Raw genomic sequence first — 22438 nt, 5'->3', positions numbered from 1 at the left:
GAACGTATAACCTTGCGATGTGTGATGTGTTCTGTATTCTATTTTGTTTCTTGTTTCCTCATCTAGAATGTTAGCTCCACTAAAACAAGGAGTCTTGCCTGTCTGGGTGCTCCGTGTCGGGAAGGCCCACCCCATCCCCCACAGGCTGGATCTGTCAGTCTGAGGCCAGGTGGATACCACCTCAGCCTTCCTCCCTCTGCCTACACAGGTCCCAGGCACCAGGTGGCCCTCATGATCTGCCATCATCTTCCAAGTCGTGGTCCTCCTGACGGAAGGGGGATGGGAGCCTGAATCTGGGATGGGGAGGAGTGCCAGCTGCTCGGCATTCCTGCACGGGAAGGCCTGGGAGGTGGGCCCAAGGCTGGGGGGGACCCAGATGTCACTCCAGGTCTAGGAGACTCGAGAAGGGATCATCAGGAGGCACGGGCGTCTTAAAGCGTTTGTGGGTTCACTGGAGAACAGGCAGCCAGGCAGCTTCCAGGAGGGCACAGAAGTACAAGGAGCACTAAAAGGACACGAGGGGAGTCAGGCTTCCTTTAGGACACTCCATCCCCTGACATGTCAACAGTCATGTTCTGCAAGGTGGCATCTGTGCTGCTTGCTGATCACATATACGTAAGGGTGGGGTCGACCCAGCCTCCCTGGGAGGGCTGCAGGGAGCTGGCAGGACAGAGCAGCCCCGCCAGAGTCCAGATCCTAGCCCTGCTCACTTCCTCAACCCCCAACCATCCACCTCTTCCCCTCCCCGGGTCCCGGCCCAGCCTCATCTCTGGGTTCTGCCCCAGGGCCCTCTTCAGTCTGTTCTCCACACAGAAGCCAAAAGGGGCCGGGGCGCCTGGGTGGCTCAGTCGGTTGAGCGACCGACTTCGGCTCAGGTCATGATCTCGCGGTCCGAGAGTTCGAGCCCCGCGTCGGGCTCTCAGAGCCTGGAGCCTGTTTCGGATTCTGTGTCTCCCTCTCTCTCTGCCCCTCCCCCGTTCATGCTCTGTCTCTCTCTGTCCCAAAAATAAATAAAAAACGTTGGAAAAAAAAATTTTTTTTTAAATAAACTTAAAAGAAAAAAAACTTAAAAAAAAAAAAAAAAGGGGGCCTATTAAATATAACCTGTGGCTCCCAGGCTCATACTGCCCCCCCCTCCCCCAAGGCTTCTTCTAAGCATGAAGTCCCAAATCCTGACCCTAGCACACAAGGCTCTGTATATAATCCACACACCCTCCTCACTTTAGGCTCAGTCATACGGGCCACCTTGAAGCTCCCCACAAAGGCCCCATGTTCTCCCACCTGTTTTCACACTGGCTATTCCCTCCACCTGCTTCCTCACTTCCCTCAGGACTCAGATCAGATGTCAAGGGAAACAGACACCCTCCCCCTAGCCTCCACCCTGAACTTCTTCCCAGTCACCTCCCAAAATGGCTTCCCCCTTTTTGTCTGTGTGTGTTTCCTTCCAGAAGGGCAGGAAGTGTACATGGTCTGTTCCATTCACTGCTGTGGCCCCAGGTCCCAGAAAACCCTGGGGCACACAGTAGGCACTCATTAAGTGTCTGCTGAATGAACAAACTGACAGCTGTGGCCCAGCCAGATAGGCTGCTAGGATATGATCCTGAACATGAGGAGCAACAGTGGGGGCTCTGTCAGGGGTAGGGGGAAACGGGTCCCGAGGAGAGTCCAGGCCAACAGGAGAGGATGCCCTCCTGTCTTCCCCGTGCTCCCCAACAGTCCCCTCACCAAGCCAGACCCAGGACCTGGTGCAGGACTAGGCCGTGGCGGGGAGGGGAGGCTTAGGGTGGAAAGAACAAAGAAGGCAGACCAAGCACACAGCTCCGGCACTAAGTCAAGTTCTTTACTTCCCAGAAGTGATGGCTAAGGGTGGGGTGGGGTGGGGTGGGGTGGGGTGGGGTGGGGTGGGGAGGAAGACAGAAAAAGCCAGAGAGAGCGAGGAGGTAGGAGGAGAGGGGACAGTAAACCACTGTTCTATGAAGTCTCAGGAGGCAAGTGCTCAAGGTAAAAAAGAGTCCTGGAGAATCGTCCGCGGCTGCGGGAAGCATCTCGATTTCCTTCTGTGTAGAAGTCCTTGGGGAGGGGAAAGGCTGCCGCCGCTGCCGCTGCATTAAATAGTTATGTACATCGCAGAGAGTCCCAGGCCGTAGGCAGGCGGGGGAAGGGGGTCATTTCACCAGGGGCCGAGTCTTATCATCATCGCCGCACTGATGGGCTTTGTACTTTTTCACCTCTGCCATGTACTTGGCCCACGCATCACCTTTACTTGTTAATACCTGCGGGTGGGGGGCACACAGGGGTTGCAAGGGGATACCGAGGAGGCCAGGGACAGGGGGTCAGGACTGTCCTGAGACAGCTGACACCCACCTTCCCCCAAGTCACCCTCAAGGTCCTGGGTTTGAGGTAAAGATATGCAGACTCAAGTTATCTGGGGATCCCGTTGAAAGCCCTCCTCCTCGCACCCGCACCCAGCACAGCCACCCAAGGCCCCCAGGTGCTAGACAGAGAGGGAAAGGGCTCAGCAGCCAGGCACCAAGGCTGGAAGGGAAAGGCACGGTGAGTGGTGCCCCCCCCCTCGCTCCCCCCCGCCCCCAGCCTGCTCACCTCATCCTCCGTCTTCTGCTTCTTGGCTACTATTCCCGTCTTGAGGGCTAGTTTGTTCCCGCCTCTGCGCTTGCCCACCTGGGTGAAGGGACAGAAGACTGCAACGGTTACAGGAGTCGGGCCCGCCCTTGGCGGCGCTGAGGCCCACTACACCTTCCTAGCCCGGCCCGGTGGCCCGTCCCGACGCCGCGCCCAGCTCCGCCAGCCGGCCGACCTGCGCAGCAATCAGAGAGGAGCACACGCGACTCTTAGCGCCTGCCCTGGGCCCATGATGCCCTGGCAGTCCTGGGCCCCTGGGCTGCCCTCCCTGAAAGCGAGAAGCAGCCCCACATCAGTGGGGACAGGCTGTCCTCACTCTCCTTCCGGAAGCTTCCCCCTCCCCTAGCAGGGACCACACAGTCAGCAACAGCTCCCTTTACTGAGCACTCACTTTATGCTAAGCTCTGTGCCAAGTACTTGGGATGTGTCACCCTTCACTTTCACAGCTGCCCTAAGGTGAAGGTTACAACCATCCCCATTTCACAGATAAGGAAACATCTTTAAGGAGAGGGCCCTACCCTAGGTCCTGCTGGCAGCAAACAACGGAACTGGATTCAGGGTTAGATGGGTCCAAGTCACAGAGCAACATCCTTAACCGCCGAGCGACAGCGTCTCCCCTGCACCTCAACTGGCCCCTTTAAGAGCGCCCCTCCATGAATAAACGCAAAAGGCAGTGACAACCACTGTTCCTGTCACTTAACAAAGGGGTACTCAGCCCCCACCTCTACTTCCTCCACCAACCCTAGGAACCTAGCTCTGAACACTTCCCCTCCAACAGAAGTCTCCCTCTAGAGCTCATCCTGGTCCTCCACCTGCTCCCACTGACGGCACTTTCTGTGCCCACGTGCGGCAAACAGGTTTCACACACATCATCCCCTCTCTACCCCTCAACCAGGCATCAAGTGACCTGTGCTGCTGGGACTAGTCCCATACACTTTTCACAAACGAACAAACTGAGGCTCGGAGAGGTTAGATCACCTGCCCCAAACGACACTGTTAGATCCAAAACTTGACCTCCAGTCTGTTACTCTCAAGCCAACATTTTTTTCTCCACACCACACAGACCTCATCTCTGAACAAATGAATACCCAGGCTGTGAATTAGCTGCTTGTTTTCATTCTTCTTTTTGTTGTTGTTGTTATTTAAAAAACTTGTCAGATTTTTTTTTTTTTTTAAACAGGCTCCATGCCCAAGGTCGGGCTTGAACTCTAGACCCTGAGATCAAGAGTCGCATGGCCTACCACCTGAGCCAGAGAGGAGCCCCCAGGGACTGGATCTTAATATCAGAAACAAAGCAAGCTCAGAGATGACCATCAATACAGCTGCCATATATTTAGCCTAGAGTTTCTCAACCTCACACTGGTGACATTTTGAGCTGGATCATTTTTGCTTGGGGTCAGGGGGCTATCCTGTGCATTGTAGGATTTGAGCAGCAGCTCTAGCCCCTACTCACAGATGTCAACAGCACCCCTCCCCCAGTTCTGACAACCCAAAATTTCTCCAGACTGCCAAATTGTGGGGGTGGAGGGTAGGGTGGGGTGGGGTGTTCATTCCCAATTGAGAATCACTGGTGGTTTAACCCTTCCTATAAGACAAACCCGGCACTAACCTCCCGGATGGCCTCACGGAACCCCCACCACGTCAGAAAATGCAACGATATCCGTTTTTGTAAATAGGAAATTTAAGGATAGGCCAGCCCACATAGTCCAGGAAAGCAACGATCTTGTCATGTTCAACACGGCATATCCAGCACCCAGCACAATGCTCAGCATAAGGTAAGGTGCTCAATAAATGGACACTGGACGAATGAAACTCAGGGAAATAGAGCAAATTTCCTAAGGTCACACAGTAAGCGTTCTGAGAGTCTCTAATCCACACAGCTCAGATTCCAGATTTGAATTTGCCCCCCCTTCCCCATAGTGGAAGATGGTCCCATTATCCAAGTTCAAGTACCACTCAAATAGGAATCCCGGGATCCTGATTTCCCCCTCCACGGAGTGCTGTTTCGAATGCAATTCCCTGGTTCCCGGCCCCCGCGGGCGGGCTCCGGGGGTCCCCACCCCCGCCCCCCAAACCTCTCGTCGAGAATCCAGTTTCCGGATCCTTAGCGGGCGACCCGAACAGCCCCCTCATCTGGGCTGGAGGGTGGACCCCGATCCCGATCCCCTTTCTCGGGCCCCGAATCCCTCTGCCAAGGCAGGCCCTGGCGCCCGCCCCCACCCCCGCGGCTCCTTACGAAGCTGAGCGTGGGGCCCGGGCCGCCCTTCCTCTTCAGATCCCCAGGGCCCGCGGCGGCGGCGGCGGCAGGCTGGTCGGGTCGCGGCGGGCCCGGGGGCGGCTCCTCCTGCCGCTGCCGCTGCTCCTCCTCCATCTTCCGCTTGAACAGCTCCAGGAAGCTGCCGTCGTTGGCGAACAAGTTCACACCGCCCGACACCGGGCTAGAACCCGCGCCCGACGCTTCCTCGTCCCCGCTCTCGGGCGACGTCCCGGGCCCAGACTCAGCCCATCGGCTCCCGACGCCGCCGCCGCCCGCGGGGCCCGGCGCCTCCCGGCCCGGAGGCTCCGCCCGTCTCCCTCGGGCAGCCATTTTGTCGCCAGGTGCCGCGCAAAGGACTCCGGGAAGGCGGCTCCGGCCAGGCGCTTGGCGCCCGACTTGCCCCGTCCCAGGCAATGCATGCCGGGAAGAGCGGTCTGGCCCTCAAGCGTCCGCAGTGGGGGCGGAGTATGTGGGGCGGGGCGAATAAGGGGTAAAACCAGAAGCGACGAGCCCGCCCAGCCACGCGGGTTCTCATAATCCAGCTAGGTTTGGGCAGGCATTACGCATAGTCTCCCGGGGAATGGAGCCATTGTCTGAGACTGGGGCTGTAGCTGGCTCTCCGGAGTGAAGTTCCCGCTTGAAACTGGGGGCACATTAGCTTTCCGGGGCTAAGATCCCCTTCTGGCACCAGGGATAATCTCTCTGAGGGAAGGGACCCCATCAGAGACTGTGTACCCAACTGACACCTCGGAACCGAGGTCCCTATCTCGGTCTAGAGGACATATCTAGCCTGACCCCCGCCCCCGACTAGAAATGGGGATTTCTTGGGTTGTGTATCTGCCTCTGAGATGGAGCTCTCCTTTGGGAATGGGAACACAGCTGGCTCCGTGGAGCTGGGGTCCCCGTCTGACAACAAGGGTGTATTTGGGGGGCTGGAGTACTCAAGTGAAGCCGCGGATATTTCTAGGCTGTAGTCTATCTAAGGTTAAGAGTGTTCACCAAGGACCTGGGACCCTGCTGTATTCCTGCCCAGGACAGAGGTTCAAACAGGGAATTCGAAGGAGTCTCCCCTCCCAACAGGAAACAGTGCAAGAAGGTTTTCGGGAATAGGGTCCTTTCTGCGACAAAAAGTGCAGTTGCAGGTGTGGTCCCTGCCCTGGACTGCCCAGCACGGCGCACTGGACAAAGACCTGCGGACCCTGCCCACAACTGGAGTTGTCCCTCTAACCTATTTGCAGTCCAGGAACCTGTCTTCAGCCAACTAATCGGTTCATCTGTGATTGGTTTGCGTCAAGAGCCAGGTGGCTCACAGCCAATTGGATAACAGAGGAGACGAACCTGAGGAGATATCGGGAACCAATTTGGAAAATAGGGAAAATGATCGACAGGGAGTTGAACCTATGGAGTCAGGCCAGGGCGGACCTCAGCTCTAACTTCTTGGAGAGGGCCTGGACTGGGTGTTTGGCTGGTTGCTAAGGAGAGGTTGGCGGCTACCGGGACGAGAAAATGATTGGTGAAAGTGAGAAAAAAACTGTAGCCAATGAAAGGAGAGCTAGGAGACCTGAGGTCCAATCAGTGAAGGGGAGTAGTCTGAAAAGTACCAATATGTCAACTCGGCAGGGGGAGTCTTTGAAGAAACATAGACAAAAGGGCGACAAAGTGAACCCTAGCAGCGGAAGACAATAGAAATATAGCTTCTATTATCTTCTAAAAGTCAGGCCATGAGGAAATTAATCCAGGCTCCTCGACTTGATGGGTATGTGCTAGGAAATTTCCCCTGTAGGTTCTTTTCATGGTGCGCTCCGCTTGATCACGTGAGCCCGTTCCAAGATGGCGGCAGGGGTGGCCGGGTGGGGGGTTGAGGCAGAGGAGTTCGAGGATGCGCCTGATGTGGAGCCGCTGGAGCCCACGCTTAGCAACATCATCGAACAGCGCAGCCTTAAGTGGATCTTCGTCGGGGGCAAGGGTGGCGTTGGCAAGACCACCTGCAGGTAAGGAAACTCCGGCGGGGGGTAGAGAAGACGGGTGGGATGTACCACTGGGCGAAGGGGAGGCTCGGGACTGGCTCTTCCACCCCAAGCGGGCAAGGGGGCTGGGCCGTCGTGTTCCTGATTGTCAAACTCCAGAAGTTACGTGGGGCAAATTGAAGATACTGCCGAATGCAGGCCTGGAACCCCCTGAGTTGGACCCTCCCCGTTGGGGTTCAAGGGCAGAACTGCATTGAACGCAGCGCACGGGAGCCAGGAGACTACTTAGGTGTCTTAATCAGCTGGAATATACCAGAGTGAACTCAAAGTAGGGGGAGGGGCATCGGGGCGGACTATCCTAGTAGAGTGAACCTTGCCATTCCAAGGCCACGTGGGGGTAGAGGTGGTAGGCGGGAGGGGTCACGTGATTAGACTATCCCCGTCTGCTGGGAGGAGGGGGAGGGTCCCTGGGGCAAATTATCCTGAAGAAGTGGACTGAACCATCCTGAGTTTAGCAGGTAATGCAAGGGACCCCTTAGCTTAGTGTTTAGGGAGGGGGCACGGGGTCAATTTAGGCTAGCTGGACCGTGCCACTCCATACCAACAAAGAAGAAGTAGGCATCAGGCCAGACCGACTCAGACAGCTGAACCTTACTACTGTAGCCACCCAGAGGGGTCAGTGGGTGAAGTTTGAGAGGGTCCCTCAACAGGAATTAAGGCTTGATTCTGCAGCTACCCATATTCCTCTCTCAAGGTCCCTGCTGATCAGGGTCCCCTGCCCCTGGGGCCTATATAACCCTTTGCAAACCTAAGGAGCAGAGGCTGACCCCTCACTCCCTGCCTTTTGACCTTTCCCTCGGCCAGCTGCAGCTTAGCGGTCCAGCTATCCAAGGGGAGGGAGAGTGTTCTGATCATCTCCACCGACCCAGCCCACAACATCTCCGATGCATTTGACCAGAAGTTCTCCAAGGTGCCTACCAAGGTCAAAGGCTATGACAACCTCTTCGCCATGGTGAGTGAAGCTGGGCTCAGCTCCCCACTCTGGCAAAGGCTCTTCAGCCCCTCTCTGTGAACACCCACCATCGGCTACCTTGTCCTGCCCATTCTGCATCATGTCTCCAATTTCACCCATTAACATACCCACAGGACAATGAGTGAGGAATGTTTGTAGAGCAGAAAGGAGGCCGGAGTGACCAGAGTTTAGTGAACAAGGGGAGGGGAAGAAATGTCAGATAGGTCAATCACAGACACGTGGCATAGGATCTTACCAGCCACTGGGAGCAGTTATGTTTGATTCCAAGTTTAAATGGGAAGCTATTTGTTTTAAGCAGGGCAATGTCATGGCCAAATTCATTTTTCTTTTTCTTTTTTTTATAAGTTTTTTTTTTTTTTTAATGTTTATTCATTTTTGAGAGAGAGAAACAGAGCACGAATGGGGGAGGGGCTGAGAGAGAGACACACACACACACACACACAATCCGAAGCAGACTCCAGGCTCTGAGCTGTAAGCACGGAGCCAGACGCCGGACCTGAACCCACCAACTGTGAGATCATGACCTGAACCGAAGTCGGTTGCTTAACTGACCGAGCCACCCAGGCGCCCCTCCAGATTCATTCTTCGAAAAGCTTCCTGTGGCTGCCGTGCCGAGAATGGATTGTAAGTTAAGGATGGAAGCAAGGAAACTAACAAGGAGAGTGGGCCAGTGATCAGGCTAGAGATGATGGCAGCCTAGACTCAGGGGCAGAATATTGGGTGAAGTGGTCACATTTGAAATGTGTTTTGGGAGTAAAGCACTGCAAGTCCTTGGTTCTAATAGATGGGGAAAGAAGTGAATTAAGTACATCTTTTAGTGGCTGCCTGGGCAGCTGGGATGGTGGCGGCCAGGAGAGAAACAGGTTTTGAAGGGACAAGTCAGGAATTCCATTTTGGTTACAGTGAATCCAAGGCATCCGGGACATCCAAGTGGAGAAGTCGTCAGGGCAGTGGCTTTGTTATCTGTGTTTTGTGAGCTTGGAAGAGGTGAGTGTGGATTCGGGAGTCATTGTCCCAAGGATGGGATTCAAAGCAGTGTGAGTAGAGGAGAATGAGAAAACAAACTGCCCAGAAGCCTGGAAACAAACTGAGGTCATGTCAGCATTTAGGGTCCAGCGAGGGGAACAGTGAGGGAGGCCAGGAAGGAGCCATGGAGGAAGTGGGAGGAAAGCCAGGGATTGTGAGCTCCTGAATCCAGGAGGACAAAGGGACTCGAGGCAGGAAGGAGTTGTGGGCTCTAGCAGGCATATTAAGCTTTAGAGAGACCAGTCTGGGAGTGAGGGCGAGAGCCTGCGCAGAGTGGCTGAGCTGAGGAGGTGGGGACAACGATCAGCCATGATGGGGGCTGAGAAAGGGGGCCATTGCCGGAGGGAGACAGGGTGAGGGGTGTTAAGGAGGCTTTTTTTTTTTTTCTTTTTTTTTTTTTGAGGGAGTGCTAGAGCAAGTTTGTTGGCTGATGCAAATGCTCTAACAGGGAGGGAGCAAGGATGCTGGCCAAGGATGGTCCTCAGGCAGGTGGGCGGCTGTGAGCCCCATTCAGCTCACAGACCCAGGACATAGAGGCAAGGCCTGGGGAGCCTGGGGAGAGAGGAGGGTGTTGCCAGCCAGTGGCTTCTTTTTCTTTTTTTTTTTTTTTTTAAATTTTTTTTTTCAACATTTTTTTATTTTTGGGACAGAGAGAGACAGAGCATGAACGGGGGAGGGGCAGAGAGAGAGGGAGACACAGAATCGGAAACAGGCTCCAGGCTCCGAGCCATCAGCCCAGAGCCTGACGCGGGGCTCGAACTCACGGACCGCGAGATCGTGACCTGGCTGAAGTCGGACGCTTAACCGACTGCGCCACCCAGGCGCCCCATTCTTTTTCTTTTGTTTTGTTTTTTTGTTTTTTTTTTTTCCCCCATTTTTTTCATTTTTTGAGAAAGAGACAGAGTGCGAGCAGGGGAGGAGCAGAGAGAGAGGGAGACACAGAATCCGAAGCAGGCTCCAGGCTCCGAGCTGTCAGCACAGAGCCCAATGTGGGGCTTGAACTCACAAACCACGAGATCATGACCTGAGCCGAAGTTGGAAGCTTAACTGACTGAGCCACCCAGATGCCCCAGTGGCTTCTTTTTTCTAATCAGGCACAGCACTGGTCTCGGCAGAGAGCCAGGGGTGAATGGGATGGACAAGGGTTGAGGAGAAAGAAACTCCTGAGGGTTTGTCTGGCTTGAGTGCCTTTTGGAGATTCGTGCTCAGGAATGGGGAGCAAGGTGGGAGTCATTCGTCAAGTGTGTTTCCGCAGTTTTCACCTCCGTGCAGCCATATCAGAGAGCTGGGAATGACCAGAGTGGGGATGTTGCCGGCGACAGAGGGAGAAGGGAATGTTTGCACAGACACTCTGTGGAGTCGGGCTGGGTGGCTCAGTCGGTTGGGCGTTCGACTCCGGCTCAGGTCATGGTCTCACAGTTCATGGGTTCGAGCCCCACGTCGGTCTCCATGCTGACAGCTCGGAGCCCGGAGCCTGCTTCGGATTCTGTGTCTCCCTCTCTCTCTGCCCCTCCCATGCTCGTGCTCTATCTCTCTGTCTCTCGATAATGAATAAATGTTAAAAACAAAAAGCAAAAAACTTTTTTTAAACAAATAAAAAAAAGAATGCGAGCCGTGAGGGACACTGACAGTGAACAAGCAGGCAGTGGTGTGGGGACAAGGTGGCCTAAAGAGGTTTAAGTAACTGAGGTAGGAGGCGAGGAGGCCCAGGTCAGAGAGCCAGGCGCGGGAGCTTAGGGGTGGCCATTTACTAGCAGTCGCTCGGTAATGGTGTGTCTGTAGCAGGTGATGGGTGGACAAGTTCCCTGCATGGAAATGACCTCTGAGGCCAGCGAGTTGGGGGCTTCACCGTGGGCCCTGTGAAGTCACGAAGTGGTGACATGGGAGGAGGGTGGAGAGGGGGGCACCGAATCCAGGGCAGACCGGAGACCCCAGGGACAGTCGTCCCTTCGTGGATCCCACATACGTGTTGAGGCCCTACTGTGTGCCAGACACTTCCAGAAGGTGCTGGGACATGGCAGTAAACAAGACATAAAACTCCCTCTCTTCGCAGTGCTGACGTTCTGGTTGGGGAGACAGGTGGTAAACGTGACGAGTAAGCCACGTCGGGAAGGGCTGGGTGTGGAGGAGAAATGAAGGCAGGACAGGGGGAGCTGAGGCCTCATTATTGGATGGGATGGTCAGGGAGGGCTCGTGTTCGAGGAACGATCTGGAGGAGGTCGGGGCCCTAGTTGGGGACCAGCCAGTGCAAGGGCCCAGCCGTGGGCTTTGACTTCCCTCTGGGGGGCCAATCACAGTTTGCAGTTTTCCATATGTTGGTGAAATAGTTTGCCCGTTTGTGTGACCTCACAAGCCCTGCAGTGCCTGGGGGAGGGCTGTGGCACCTCAGGGGTGTCCCCAGCCGTGACCTGATGAAGGGATGGATCTGGGGCCTCCGTGGGCTCTCTCTGGCCCGGCGCCTGGGTCAAAGGCCTGGCGGCGGTGGCGGCGGCAGCCTGAGTCTTGACCCCTCGGCCTTCAGGAGATCGACCCCAGCCTTGGCGTGGCTGAACTGCCCGACGAGTTCTTCGAGGAGGACAACATGCTAAGCATGGGCAAGAAGATGATGCAGGAGGCCATGAGCGCCTTCCCTGGCATTGACGAGGCCATGAGCTACGCAGAGGTCATGAGGTCAGGCCCTGCCGGCAGGGGCGGGGCAGGGGGAGGGGGAGCTGGGGTAGAAGAGGGCAAACGGGCCTGACCCTCATCTCCCCGCAGGCTGGTGAAGGGCATGAACTTCTCGGTGGTGGTGTTCGACACGGCTCCCACAGGCCACACGCTTAGGCTGCTCAACTTCCCCACCATCGTGGAGCGGGGCCTGGGCCGCCTCATGCAGATCAAGAACCAGATCAGCCCCTTCATCTCACAGGCAGGCAGGGCCCCGGGGAGTCCGGGCACCCCCTGTGTCAGAGCGTGCACGGGAGCCGTAACAGAGGCCTTTCCCACCCACGGCCTCTCGGTCCGCATTTCCCAGCGGAAGGGATGGACCTTCGCAGTGGGGTGGGCGGCCTGTCCCCCTGCCCCATAGGAGTCACGTCTTGCCCCACCCACTGAGTGCTCCAGACAGAGTTTGAAAACACATATTCCAGAGCCCGGCGGCCCAGGCTCAAATGCTCTACACTCTGATGCGACACGGCTGTGTGACCTCAAGCAAGTCAGTTCGCTTCTCTGGGCCTCACCTTCCTTGTCCTGGCCACGGTCCCCCAGAAACAGCAGAGCTGGGTTGACGCTTCCCCCCCCCCCCCCCCCCCCCCCCGCCGTGGTCTGCTCAAGGCCCCTTAATGCTGAGAGGTGTCAGAAATTGTTGTCCCCCTGGTGGTTTCTGAGTCCCCAGCTCAGGTGCCGGAATGTGCCCCAGGTAAGCCGTGAGCCTCCCACGTCTTCCCCACAGATGTGCAACATGCTGGGTCTAGGGGACATGAACGCGGACCAGCTGGCCTCCAAGCTGGAGGAGACGCTGCCCGTCATCCGCTCCGTCAGCGAGCAGTTCAAGGACCCTGTGAGTCCCAGTCCGGGCTGGCGGTGAGAGGCTTGGGATGGGGACAGGGCCCGAACCTGCCCCTCACTGTCCACTCTCACGCCCCGCAGGAGCAGACAACCTTCATCTGCGTGTGCATTGCCGAGTTCCTGTCCCTGTACGAGACGGAGCGACTGATTCAGGAGCTGGCCAAATGCAAGATTGACACCCACAACATCATCGTCAACCAGCTCGTCTTCCCTGACCCCGAGAAGCCCTGCAAGATGTGTGAGGCCCGCCATAAGATTCAGGCCAAGTACCTGGACCAGGTGTGCATGCCCAACTGCCTGCCCAGCCCTCGCACCTTTGACCCTGGAAGTTGGGGCCTGGCCCAGCCCAAGCAAGGCACCACCCATCTTCTACTGCGTCCCCTGACCTTTTGCTCCATCCCGTCTTCTGTCCCTCTGCCCCAGCCTCCTGCTCTGCACCCTAATTCTGGCTCTCAAGGACTGTAGCTGGCCTGACCTGGGGACCTCTGACCCCGGGGAGGGGGAGGTCCAGCCCAGTGATCTCTGACCTCACTGGGCTCACTCCCACCTATCACCCTGTGAAGCCCCTGCCCCACATTCTCCCCCAATCCTGGGCGGTCCCCAGTCCGACCCCTCCCACTGACCCACATTCTGTCCCTGCCCCACGGCCCTCTGACTGCTGCCATCTGCCCTATGCCTTGGCCACAGATGGAGGATCTGTATGAAGACTTCCACATTGTGAAGCTGCCGCTGCTGCCCCACGAGGTGCGGGGGGCGGACAAGGTCAACACCTTCTCTGCCCTCCTCTTGGAGCCCTACAAGCCCCCCAGTGCCCAGTAGCACTGCTGCCAGCCCCAGTCGCTGCCATTTCACACCCACCCTCCACCCACCCCCGCCCCCGGGGCAGAATTTGCACAAAGTCCCCCATAGTGTAGGGGGAGTCATTTGGGGGGTGGGAGGCGGGGAGGAGGTGTGTTCCCCCTGGTGGGGCTGGGGGGGCTGTAGCTGCCCCCCACCTCTCCCTGCCTCTCGCCCCTCAATAAAATGATCTTAAATCACTGTGGATGTTGATGTAGAGGGGTTGGGGGTCGACAGCTTTACGTACAGTTGCGCAGGTTGTACACTGCACAAAAATGGCACCTCGAGGAACCCCGTCACAACAGAGATCTAATAGAGATGTATGTTTATGATGGCCATTTTGGAAGGAGGGTATCTTCGGCAAGGGGGTGTCCTCTTCTAACGCTATGGATAGCGGTGTCCCTGCTGGGGCTCTAAAACCTGTAATAGAAGAGGAGCATCTGCCTACTTCCTTTGAGGTTCAGAGCGTGGGAACGGGGAGGCCCCTTCGCCAGCCCCAGGCTGGTGGGGAGCGGATTAGGCCGGCACGGGCCCAGCACTGCCTGCTGTTTGGTTTGGGAATTAGTGGGCGCCCTGGGCAGAGGCTAGGCCTGCCAGACTGAGGATTAACAGTCTCCACCCCCCAACTGCTGCTCCCTCTGCCACCGAGGCTGCACAGGGCTGCAACAGGGGAGCTAATTAGGAGGCGGGGTGGCAGAGGACTCAGGCCAGGTGAGCCCCTGAAGTCCCGTGTGTCTCGAGAGCAGCCTCGCTGAGTTATAGGTAACATGCTTCCTGCAGTTTGAGCTCCTTATCCCTAAAACGGAGACATAAAGGGTGGCCGTTCAGGGTCACGGCAGAATTCACCAGACCCTGGGAGGGTTCTCAACAACAGCTTGGAAGGCAGTTAGCGGGGTCCCTTACATCCTTTCATGCTCCCTCTGCCACTGCCTGGGCAGCCGATGTCCTCCCCAGTTGACAGACCCAAGACTGGTTGTGATGCTGACCATTTATTTGCAAGTTCCAAGCCAGAGCTGGTTAGAGGGGACAGAAAGGGGGTGCTTGAGGACATGCATGAGTCAGGAAGTGGTGTTTAGACTGTGCACACCCAGACCATGGGTGAGCCAGGGTGTTTGTGTAAGGGAAACCCAGTCACAAGCCTAGACGTGTCCCCCCTACACTATTCCACTGGGTGTGTGCAGGCAGGTGTGGACAGGTTCTGGTGGCCTTTGTCAACAAACACGGTGGTGCAGCCTGTGACAGAGACCCCGGGCTCCACGTCAAACTGCCTGAGTTCAAATATCAGCCATGCCACGAACGAGCATGTGTCCTCTGAGCCTCAGTTTCCCCATCCGGATGTAGAAATACCAAAAGCAGTTTCCTACTCCTGCTTGTAAGGACTCCATGAGACGAAGTAGGTAACGTCTTTGCAACAGCACCAGGCATGTAGCCGCCAGGGAGTGTTTGTTATTCTTTGCTGTTACAAGTATTAAGCATGTGAGCTAGCCTGGGCAACCTGCCCCGGATCCAGCGGGGGTCCAGCAGTCAGAAGTGTGTGGAGACACGTGTGAGTTGGGGGTGGGGGGATGAACACAGGTTGGGGGCTAGCTGTAGTGTGGGTGAGGATGCATCCTAGGAAGTGGGGGCCTCTGGTCAGGAACCAACCGTCGCCTTGAAGCCCGTACCCTCCCCAGGCCCCTGAAGCTGGCAACACCACCCCCTCGCCCCCTTTTACAGGCTGTCCGGCAGCTGGATGGCGGAGATTTGGGTCTGAGGGTGACCAGCCCGGGCCAGTTCCTAATTACCTGGGGCAGGGCAGACATCTGCCAGTCTGGGAACACAGTGTCCCGGCTGGCAAGGCTTCAGGGCGGGGCTGCAACGGGCCATCCGCACTCCTAGGGCACATGGTGAATTTGAGGGCCTTCAAGGGTGCCCCTCGGGGTAGGGACGCTTCCACACTGGGCTACGAGTTTGATGTTGGGGATAAGGGCTATTTGTGTCAGGCTGGGAGTACCCCCTTTGTAGACGTCTGTGAAGGCGGAACATCTGTCTGCGTCTGTGCAACATTCGGGGACAAGGTTTTGCATCCCTAAGCTTGTGTGTTCATGGCAATACTGCGAGTATCTGAGACCTGGGGTGTGTGTATGGGTGTGGATGCTTACACAATACAGCGAGGGAGCACTGGGGAGAGAGTGTCCTATGCATTGATGTGCAAATGCAGATGAATTTCACAGCGGGGGGGGGGGGTGGGGGGAGGGGGGGTGGGGAGGAGGGGGTTATGGGCCTGACCCCAGCGGGATAGAAGGGTCTGTGGGACTGTTAGGGAGGGGTCTCTGTTGTATGAGTGTGTTTAGGACCCTGTTCTGACCCAGGACTATGTCCCACTTTGTTGAGGGCAGGTGTTCCTGTATCTGGCGTGTGAACACGGGTCTGTCTTGGCGCAGGAGAGACCGGGAATAAATGTGTGCTACCTCCTGTGTGTGTGTGATTGTGTGTTTGTGAAGGCATTGTGGGGTGTCTGCTTAGCGGTTGTGTGACCTTGCATGTGTCTTTGTTACATGGCGGGGGGGTGGGGGTGGGGAAATCAGGAGGGAATGCAGGGTCCCAGGTCCCCGCCCATGTGCTCCTGAGTGGCTGTTTGGAGTACCATGTGGGTACCTGAGAGCTGACAGCCTGCTGGATTAGGGCCCATCTGCCTATATTTGAGTGTTGGGCACGGGTGGAGCTAAGTGTCTTGCGTGACTTTGTAAGTCTGTGTGACAATGTGTACTGACAGCCCTCTGGCTTACCGTGGTCGTGGGAGGCTGTGTTAAACTAAACTTGGGTCTGAGTCTGTGGTGTGTGTTTCTATATGCATCTTTGTGACGGTGTGTGATTACAAGTGACTGTGGTATGACACAGCCTCACTGAGCAGTGAGTGTGTGTCTCTCTCTGGAACTGGGAAGGAGACAGGCCCTGCCCCCTCCCCCAGCTTAGGTCCAAGATCCCTTGGACCTGCCAGTGACTAACTGGGAGAGAGACAGGGAGGAGCAAGGGAGGACAGGGCGGATTGCTCCCCCCTGCCCCAGGTCACAAACTGGCTCCGCTTCTCCAAACAAAAGTTCTGAGGCTGCAGCCAAGGGGGGGCGGGCCAGGGAGGGGCTGCCCACGCCCACTCCCCAGCCCCCTCTCCCCAGGGTCTGGCCTCAGCCCCACCTAACGCTGAAGCCTTCCGCCCAGTCTGTCCCTGGCCCCGTTTGTCCCTGCACCCACCACCAGGTGAGAAGGGCGGAGGCCTGGGGGAGCAGAGGACCCTGAGGACAGATGGGTCTCCATTGGCCTCCTCGGGGTGGGGAGTTGAGGGCTCGGAAGGCTGGAGGGGCATGGACAGATGAAAGGTCAAGGTGGGTCCAGAAGAGGGGTGAAGGGGCAGAGCCAGGGCAATTAAGTGGGGAGTGGATAGGCTGGGGGAGCTGTGCAGGGGAGAGACCAGCCTGAGGCAGAGGGCCCAGGGAGACAGGACCTGGGGGCCTGCTGGAGGCTGGAGGATCGGGCTTCCAAGGGCTTCAAAAGTGAGTGCGAGTGTGGAAGATGGGCTGAGACCGGGGGCTGTAGAAGGGTGGAGAGGCGGCAGAGGTGGGACCTGAGGGAGGAGGTCCAGGCTGCCGAAGAGCTGGAGTCCTAAGACTCTAGAAACCGAGGTGCCGGAGGCTCGGAGTGGGGAAGGCTGTAGACAGAGCTCAGGTAAGGGATACGGGATCGCACAGAGGGTTGCTGAGGCTGCGCGGTGGACCCAAGGGTCTTGGGGGTGGAGGATGGAGGGAGAGGGCCCCCGAGGAGTAGACGCAAGGCTCTGGGACCAGTGGTCCCGGGAAGAGAGTCTGCGAGAAGGGGCTTGGGGATGACTGAGGGCTAGGGCAGGTCTGAGCAGGCCTGGGAAGAGCCCAGAAACCTGGGCAAGGGACGCAACCCTTGAGGTAGGAGGAGGAGGCTGGGGTGCCTGTAAGAGGGGACGCCAAACTGAGCCAGCCGGCACCTCTCTGCCCCTGCCCGCAGCCCCCCGGGCCCCTCCTGGGGCCCCGTTCCTCCGCCCACAGCCTGGGGTCCGGTCCGGCCCCCCCTCTCCTCCCGCGCGACCGGCCTGGCGCCGCAATGACCGTCACGTACACAGCCCGCGTGGCGAACGCGCGCTTCGGCGGCTTCTCGAAGTTGTTGCTGCTGTGGCGCGGGAGCATCTACAAACTTCTGTGGCGCGAGCTGCTCTGTTTCCTCGGGCTCTACATGGCGCTGAGTGCCGCCTATCGGTGAGGTGGTCCTGGGGTGGGGGTGGGGGGGGGTGTGCCAGCCGGAGGGTACTAGGGAGGGTCCTTGGGTGGTCCCCGGAGGGAGGCTCGCCTGTGACCCCGTGCCCCCCGCCCTCGCAGCTTCGTGCTGACTGAAGAGCAGAAGCGCTACTTCGAGAAGCTCGTCATTTACTGTGACCAGTATGCCAGTCTCATCCCGGTCTCCTTCGTGCTGGGTGCGTTCGCTCCTGAGTTCCCCATTACCCTAATACTGAGAAACCCATTCCCAGGCCTTTGGGAGACCCCCCCCTTCCTAGTCCTCTGGGGCCCCCCTCTAACCCTTCAAACCTCCCCATTTCTGCATCTTTCATGCCAGGTGTGGCCCCAATTCCAGAGACCTTGGATGTCACCTGGTCACAGTAAGCCATTAGAGTTCCGTGTCACCCATAGGCTTATCCCTGGTCATCTCAGGGTCTCCCACCTGTGTCTGCATGGGACTACTAGTGGCTCCCTACATGTCCTGGGCCCTAGGGACACCCCCCCCCCCCACAGTGACCCCATATGACTCCATCCTCTCAAGTCCAGCCTGGAGGACATTCCTCTGACAAGTCAGTAACTTAACGTGACCCCAGCCTCCCGTTTTCAGGTCCCCAGGCTCCCAACCAAGTGGCTCCCTGTGGCCAGAGTGACGACCTATGTGCCCCTGACAGAGGCATGTGTCCCCACCTCCATACTGAGATCCCAATCCCATGTCCCAGGTGACAATCAAGTGGCCGGGAGGACCCAGCCTGCTCCAGACCCTCTAAACTCAGGGCTAGACCCCCGAGTTCCCAACCCAGGTGGCCCCTCAAGGTCTGGGTGATGAGCCTTCCTGGTGTCTCTGATGCAGACCCCCTCTCATCCCTCTTCCCACGACCCGGCTCGAGTATCCCCACTGAGCCCCCCATTCCCGGCTGTCCCGCAGGTTTCTATGTGACGCTGGTGGTGCACCGCTGGTGGAACCAGTACCTATGCATGCCGCTGCCCGACGCGCTCATGTGCGTTGTGGCAGGCACAGTGCACGGCCGCGACGAGCGAGGCCGCCTCTACCGGCGCACGCTCATGCGCTACGCCGGGCTCTCGGCCGTGCTTATCCTGCGCTCGGTCAGCACCGCGGTCTTCAAGCGCTTCCCCACCATAGACCACGTGGTGGAGGCGGGTGAGGCTCCTGCCTGAAGCGGGGGCGGGGCGGGGCGGGGGCGGGGCCAGGACGGGAGGCGGGGCCAGGACGGGAGGCGGGGCGAGTAACCCCGGACTTCCCCGCCCCCTCTCCAGGGTTTATGACCCGCGAGGAGCGCAAGAAGTTCGAGAACTTGAACTCGTCCTACAACAAGTACTGGGTGCCCTGCGTCTGGTTCTCCAACCTGGCTGCGCAGGCCCGGCGCGAGGGCCGCATCCGCGACAACAGCGCCCTTAAACTGCTGCTGGAGGTGGGCCCGCCGGGGGGTCACTCACAGAAACTTCCAGGGAAATTGTACCTCCCTGGAATTGTGTCAGATGCCGACCTGCCACGCACCACCCGTGAGGCAGATTCCCAACACCCTTACCAAGCAGCCCCCAGGTGCACACTTATCTCTGGGGGGCCGAATCCTAGTCACATAGTGCCCCCTACCCCAGATGTACCCTCACCACTAAATGTCTGTCCCTGGAGGGACGCCTGGGTGGCACAGTGGATTAATCGTGGACTCGTGATTTCCGCTCAGGTCACGATCTCACAGTCTGTGAGTCTGAGCCCCACCGTCCGGCTCTGTGCTGAGAGCATGGAGCCTGCTTGGCATTCTCTCTCTCCCCCCGCCCCTCCCCTGCTTGCACTCTCCGTCTCTCAAAATAAATAAACTTCAAGGAAGAAAAAAAGCCTCACAAAAACGCTAAAAATTTAAATGTTCCCCCTGGAGACCTGAAGCCCCCGCCCACATGCCACCAGGTAATCACTCACCTCCATCCCGAGCACCCACACCTGATCCCCAAGTGTGAGCTCACAATTCAGGCCCTCTCATGCTCTCATGACTTGTATCTGCACCCAGGAGCTGACTGTGTTTCGGGGCAAGTGTGGGATGCTCTTTCACTACGACTGGATCAGCGTACCCCTTGTCTATACCCAGGTAACCCCACCGTGCCTACAGAGGCCCTGACCCACTGGTCTCACGGTGAAACAGGACCAGCTAAGACCCCGTGTCAGTGATGTCCCACCCTAGTCCTGGTCTCTCCAAGCCCTCCTGAGACTGGGAGAACCCTGACCTGGTAACCCGCCCCGCCCCCAGGTGGTGACCATCGCTGTGTACAGCTACTTCCTGGCCTGCCTCATCGGTCGCCAGTTCCTGGACCCGGCTCAGGGCTACCAGGGTCACAACCTGGACCTGTGCGTCCCCATCTTCACCCTGCTACAGTTCTTCTTCTATGCCGGCTGGCTCAAGGTGGGGTGGGGTGGGGTGGCCCTGAGGGAGGGACTCCCAGGGTGGGACAGGCAGGGTTCTCAGGACCCTGCCTAGCTACCCCCTCCCCCTTCAGGTAGCCGAGCAGCTCATCAATCCTTTCGGTGAGGACGACGATGACTTTGAGACCAACTTTCTGATCGACCGCAACTTCCAGGTAAGACTCGGTTGCGTCCATCCCGAGTTCCCAGAGGAACCCTGGCCCCACCCTCGCCAAGATTTACCCCGGCCCGGACCCTGAACCGGCCTTCTTTCTTTGGTCACCACAGTCCTAACGCATCCTGGGGGCGGGGGAGAGGGGTCCACCCGGAGGTGCCCGCGCTTTGCCCCCGCATGTCGGCGCCCACAGGTGTCGATGCTGGCCGTGGACGAGATGTACGACGACCTGGCCATGCTGGAGAAGGATTTGTACTGGGACGCAGCCGAGGCTCGCGCCCCCTATACTGCAGCCACCGCGTTCCTGCTGCAACAGCCCTCCTTCCAGGGCTCCACCTTTGATATCACGTGAGCCAGCTGGACGGGTGGGGGGGCCTCTTGGAGGCGGGGCTTATGGCTCTGCGGGGAAGATCAGATCGAAGGGGCTCTGGGATGCCGGGACAGGGCGAAAGGCTAAGCTTGGAGATTCGGGGCTGAGACCCAAAGTCTGTGAGGACTAGGATGGGGGCAGGAGGCAGGGAATTGGGTCAAGGTCTGGGACCCCGCCACTAATTGGGGGCCGAGCTAAGGGCTAAGGTCTATGAGGACTGGACTGGCGGCCTGAGGCTGGGCCAGAGACGCGGCAGTCACAACTGAGGCTTTAAGACCTAAATTCGACCTTAGCCAAAGCCAGAGGCTAAAACCAGGCGCTCTGGTACAGGGCCGAGGTCTTTTGGGGATAAGTGCGACGAAGGGGTGGGTGGAGGCAGGAAGAGCAGCGTGCCCGCGTCTCAGCCTTGTCAGTGCAGGAGAGGAGCGAGGTGGCAACGCTGATCCACTGTTCGACAGGCTGGCCAAAGAGGACATGCAGTTCCAAAGGCTGGACGGCGTGGACGCGCCGCTGGGCGAGGCACATGGTGACTTTTTGCAGCGCCTCCTGCCGGTAGGTGCGGGCATGGCCGCAGGAGGCCTGCTGGGCCGGCGCCTGTCCTTGCTGCGCCGCAAGAACAGCGGCGTGTCGGAAACGTCCACGGCCGCCAGCTGCGCGTGCGCAGGCGCCCCCGACGGCGCGGCCCCGGAATGCGGTTGCGGGGACCCGCTGCTCGACACCGGCTTGCGGGAGCCGGAGTCGGAGTTCCCCCCTGGCCCGGAACTGCCCATCCCCGGGCCCGCCGAGCCCTTCACCACTGTGCCTATGCCGGCGCCCCGGGGACCGGCTCCACCCTGGCTGCCCAGCCCCATTGGCGAGGAGGAGGAGAGTCTAGCCTGAGATCCGCAGGCACTGGATCCCCAAGGACAGAGACACAAACCCCGACAGGGCACGCAGGCAGCAGTCTGGCTCTACGTAAGCCACATGTGGACTCCACCTATCCGATTTTGACGGGTTCCCGCTTCCTGCGCGCCAGACTTCACCTCTGACCCTAGGTTTTGGAATGCCTCGTGTGGGCCAGGCACTGGGCCAGCTTATTTGAACAGTTCATCCTTCCCCCCAGTTCTGCTTCCCTCCCTCCCCTGCCTGAGAGGCCTCGATCAGCGTGCCCTGCCTTTATTCTTTCCTTAAAACGGAGATGTGAGTGCCTACCTCATTGAGTTATGGGGACGAAATGAAATGATGGCTTTAAAGTGTTGGTGCGTAATAGGTGCTCAATAAAATGTTAGTGGTTTTGACCAAACATTATTAGCCTGACTTTTCCTGCCAGGTATGAGGCTAAATAAGAGTTGAGAATTCTTCCAGATTCTTTGATCACCCCATGCCCTCTGAAATGCTCCCATCAGTGTCCATGCCTTTACTCATTCATTAATGTACCAGGCAGTCCTAAGACCACAGCCTTCTCCTTGCCACTCCTGTTTTATGATTCCCCAGGCCACCTCTGCCCCAAGTCCCTGCATTCTCAGATATCCCTTCAGAGCCCAGGTCTTAATTCAATCCTATGCTGATGACCCCTGAATTTAGAACTCCAGTCATGGGGCACCTGGGTGGCTCAATCGGTTGAGTGTCCAGCTTCGGCTTAGGCCAGGATCTCATGGTTCGGGAGTTTGAGCCCGGTATTGGGCTCTGTGCCGTCAGTGTGGAACCCACTTCTGATCCTGTGTTCCCCTCTCTCTCTCTGCCCCTTCCCCACTCATGCTCTCTCTTTCAAAAATAAACATTAAAAAAGAGCCCTCTTCAACTCTTTCTCTTACTCCCCCCACCCGTCAACCCAGCAGCAGATCCTATCAGCTCCGGCTTCCAACTGTATCCACAATCCAACCATTTCCCATTCTTCTAGGACCCCCTCCTTAGC

At 57.8% G+C, this 22438-nt stretch overlaps 3 protein-coding genes across 8 annotated transcripts; 2 read left to right on the top strand and 1 right to left on the bottom strand.

The window, feature by feature from the left end:
- Positions 1–1819: 1819 nt before the first annotated feature.
- Positions 1820–5313, bottom strand: TRIR (telomerase RNA component interacting RNase). Of its 2 annotated transcripts, XM_058727897.1 has the most exons (3): positions 4877–5292; positions 2602–2679; positions 1820–2273 (listed from the first exon to the last, which is right to left on the bottom strand). In XM_058727897.1, exons 1-3 carry the CDS (start codon positions 5225–5227, stop codon positions 2166–2168), a joined length of 537 nt encoding a protein of 178 aa, XP_058583880.1. In that variant the 5' UTR covers positions 5228–5292; the 3' UTR covers positions 1820–2165. The 2 variants fall into 2 exon arrangements, with proteins under 2 accessions (XP_058583880.1, XP_058583881.1); XM_058727898.1 differs by lacking the exon at positions 1820–2273 and having other exon boundaries at positions 2603–2679; positions 4900–5313.
- Positions 5314–6706: 1393 nt separating this feature from the next.
- GET3 (guided entry of tail-anchored proteins factor 3, ATPase) lies at positions 6707–13507 on the top strand. Its single transcript, XM_058727895.1, has 7 exons — positions 6707–6888; positions 7729–7876; positions 11445–11593; positions 11681–11831; positions 12354–12461; positions 12551–12748; positions 13157–13507. Exons 1-7 carry the CDS (start codon positions 6728–6730, stop codon positions 13286–13288), a joined length of 1047 nt encoding a protein of 348 aa, XP_058583878.1. The 5' UTR covers positions 6707–6727; the 3' UTR covers positions 13289–13507.
- A 2863-nt stretch (positions 13508–16370) lies between these two features.
- Positions 16371–22053, top strand: BEST2 (bestrophin 2). Of its 5 annotated transcripts, none has more exons than XM_058727891.1 (10): positions 16371–16543; positions 17321–17568; positions 17689–17783; positions 18512–18745; positions 18862–19016; positions 19611–19688; positions 19848–20000; positions 20095–20175; positions 20368–20522; positions 21003–22051. In XM_058727891.1, the coding sequence occupies exons 2-10, from the start codon at positions 17417–17419 to the stop codon at positions 21421–21423; spliced, it is 1524 nt and encodes a 507-aa protein (XP_058583874.1). In that variant the 5' UTR covers positions 16371–16543; positions 17321–17416; the 3' UTR covers positions 21424–22051. The 5 variants fall into 5 exon arrangements, with proteins under 5 accessions (XP_058583874.1, XP_058583875.1, XP_058583873.1 ...); XM_058727892.1 differs by lacking the exon at positions 16371–16543 and adding an exon at positions 16551–16668; XM_058727890.1 differs by lacking the exon at positions 16371–16543 and adding an exon at positions 16789–17008.
- Positions 22054–22438: the final 385 nt, after the last annotated feature.

This window comes from Neofelis nebulosa, chromosome 4, assembly GCF_028018385.1.
Source record: "Neofelis nebulosa isolate mNeoNeb1 chromosome 4, mNeoNeb1.pri, whole genome shotgun sequence".
Lineage (NCBI taxonomy): Eukaryota > Metazoa > Chordata > Mammalia > Carnivora > Felidae > Neofelis > Neofelis nebulosa.
This window is presented reverse-complemented; position numbering and strand designations above follow the sequence as displayed.

Bases quoted from the DNA above. Each gene is read 5' to 3' on its own strand.
- TRIR (XM_058727897.1), bottom strand. From the start codon at position 5,227: ATGGCTGCCCGAGGGAGACGGGCGGAGCCTCCGGGCCGGGAGGCGCCG. The intron at 2,680-4,876 runs GTAAGGAGCCGC...CCCTTCACCCAG, and splicing joins CGGGCCCCACGCTCAGCTTC to GTGGGCAAGCGCAGAGGCGG. The intron at 2,274-2,601 runs GTGAGCAGGCTG...CCCCACCCGCAG, and splicing joins AGCAGAAGACGGAGGATGAG to GTATTAACAAGTAAAGGTGA.
- GET3 (XM_058727895.1), top strand. From the start codon at position 6,728: ATGGCGGCAGGGGTGGCCGGGTGGGGGGTTGAGGCAGAGGAGTTCGAG. The intron at 7,877-11,444 runs GTGAGTGAAGCT...CTCGGCCTTCAG, and splicing joins ATGACAACCTCTTCGCCATG to GAGATCGACCCCAGCCTTGG. The intron at 12,462-12,550 runs GTGAGTCCCAGT...CACGCCCCGCAG, and splicing joins GCGAGCAGTTCAAGGACCCT to GAGCAGACAACCTTCATCTG.
- BEST2 (XM_058727891.1), top strand. From the start codon at position 17,417: ATGACCGTCACGTACACAGCCCGCGTGGCGAACGCGCGCTTCGGCGGC. The intron at 17,569-17,688 runs GTGAGGTGGTCC...CCGCCCTCGCAG, and splicing joins GCGCTGAGTGCCGCCTATCG to CTTCGTGCTGACTGAAGAGC. The intron at 20,176-20,367 runs GTAAGACTCGGT...CGGCGCCCACAG, and splicing joins TGATCGACCGCAACTTCCAG to GTGTCGATGCTGGCCGTGGA.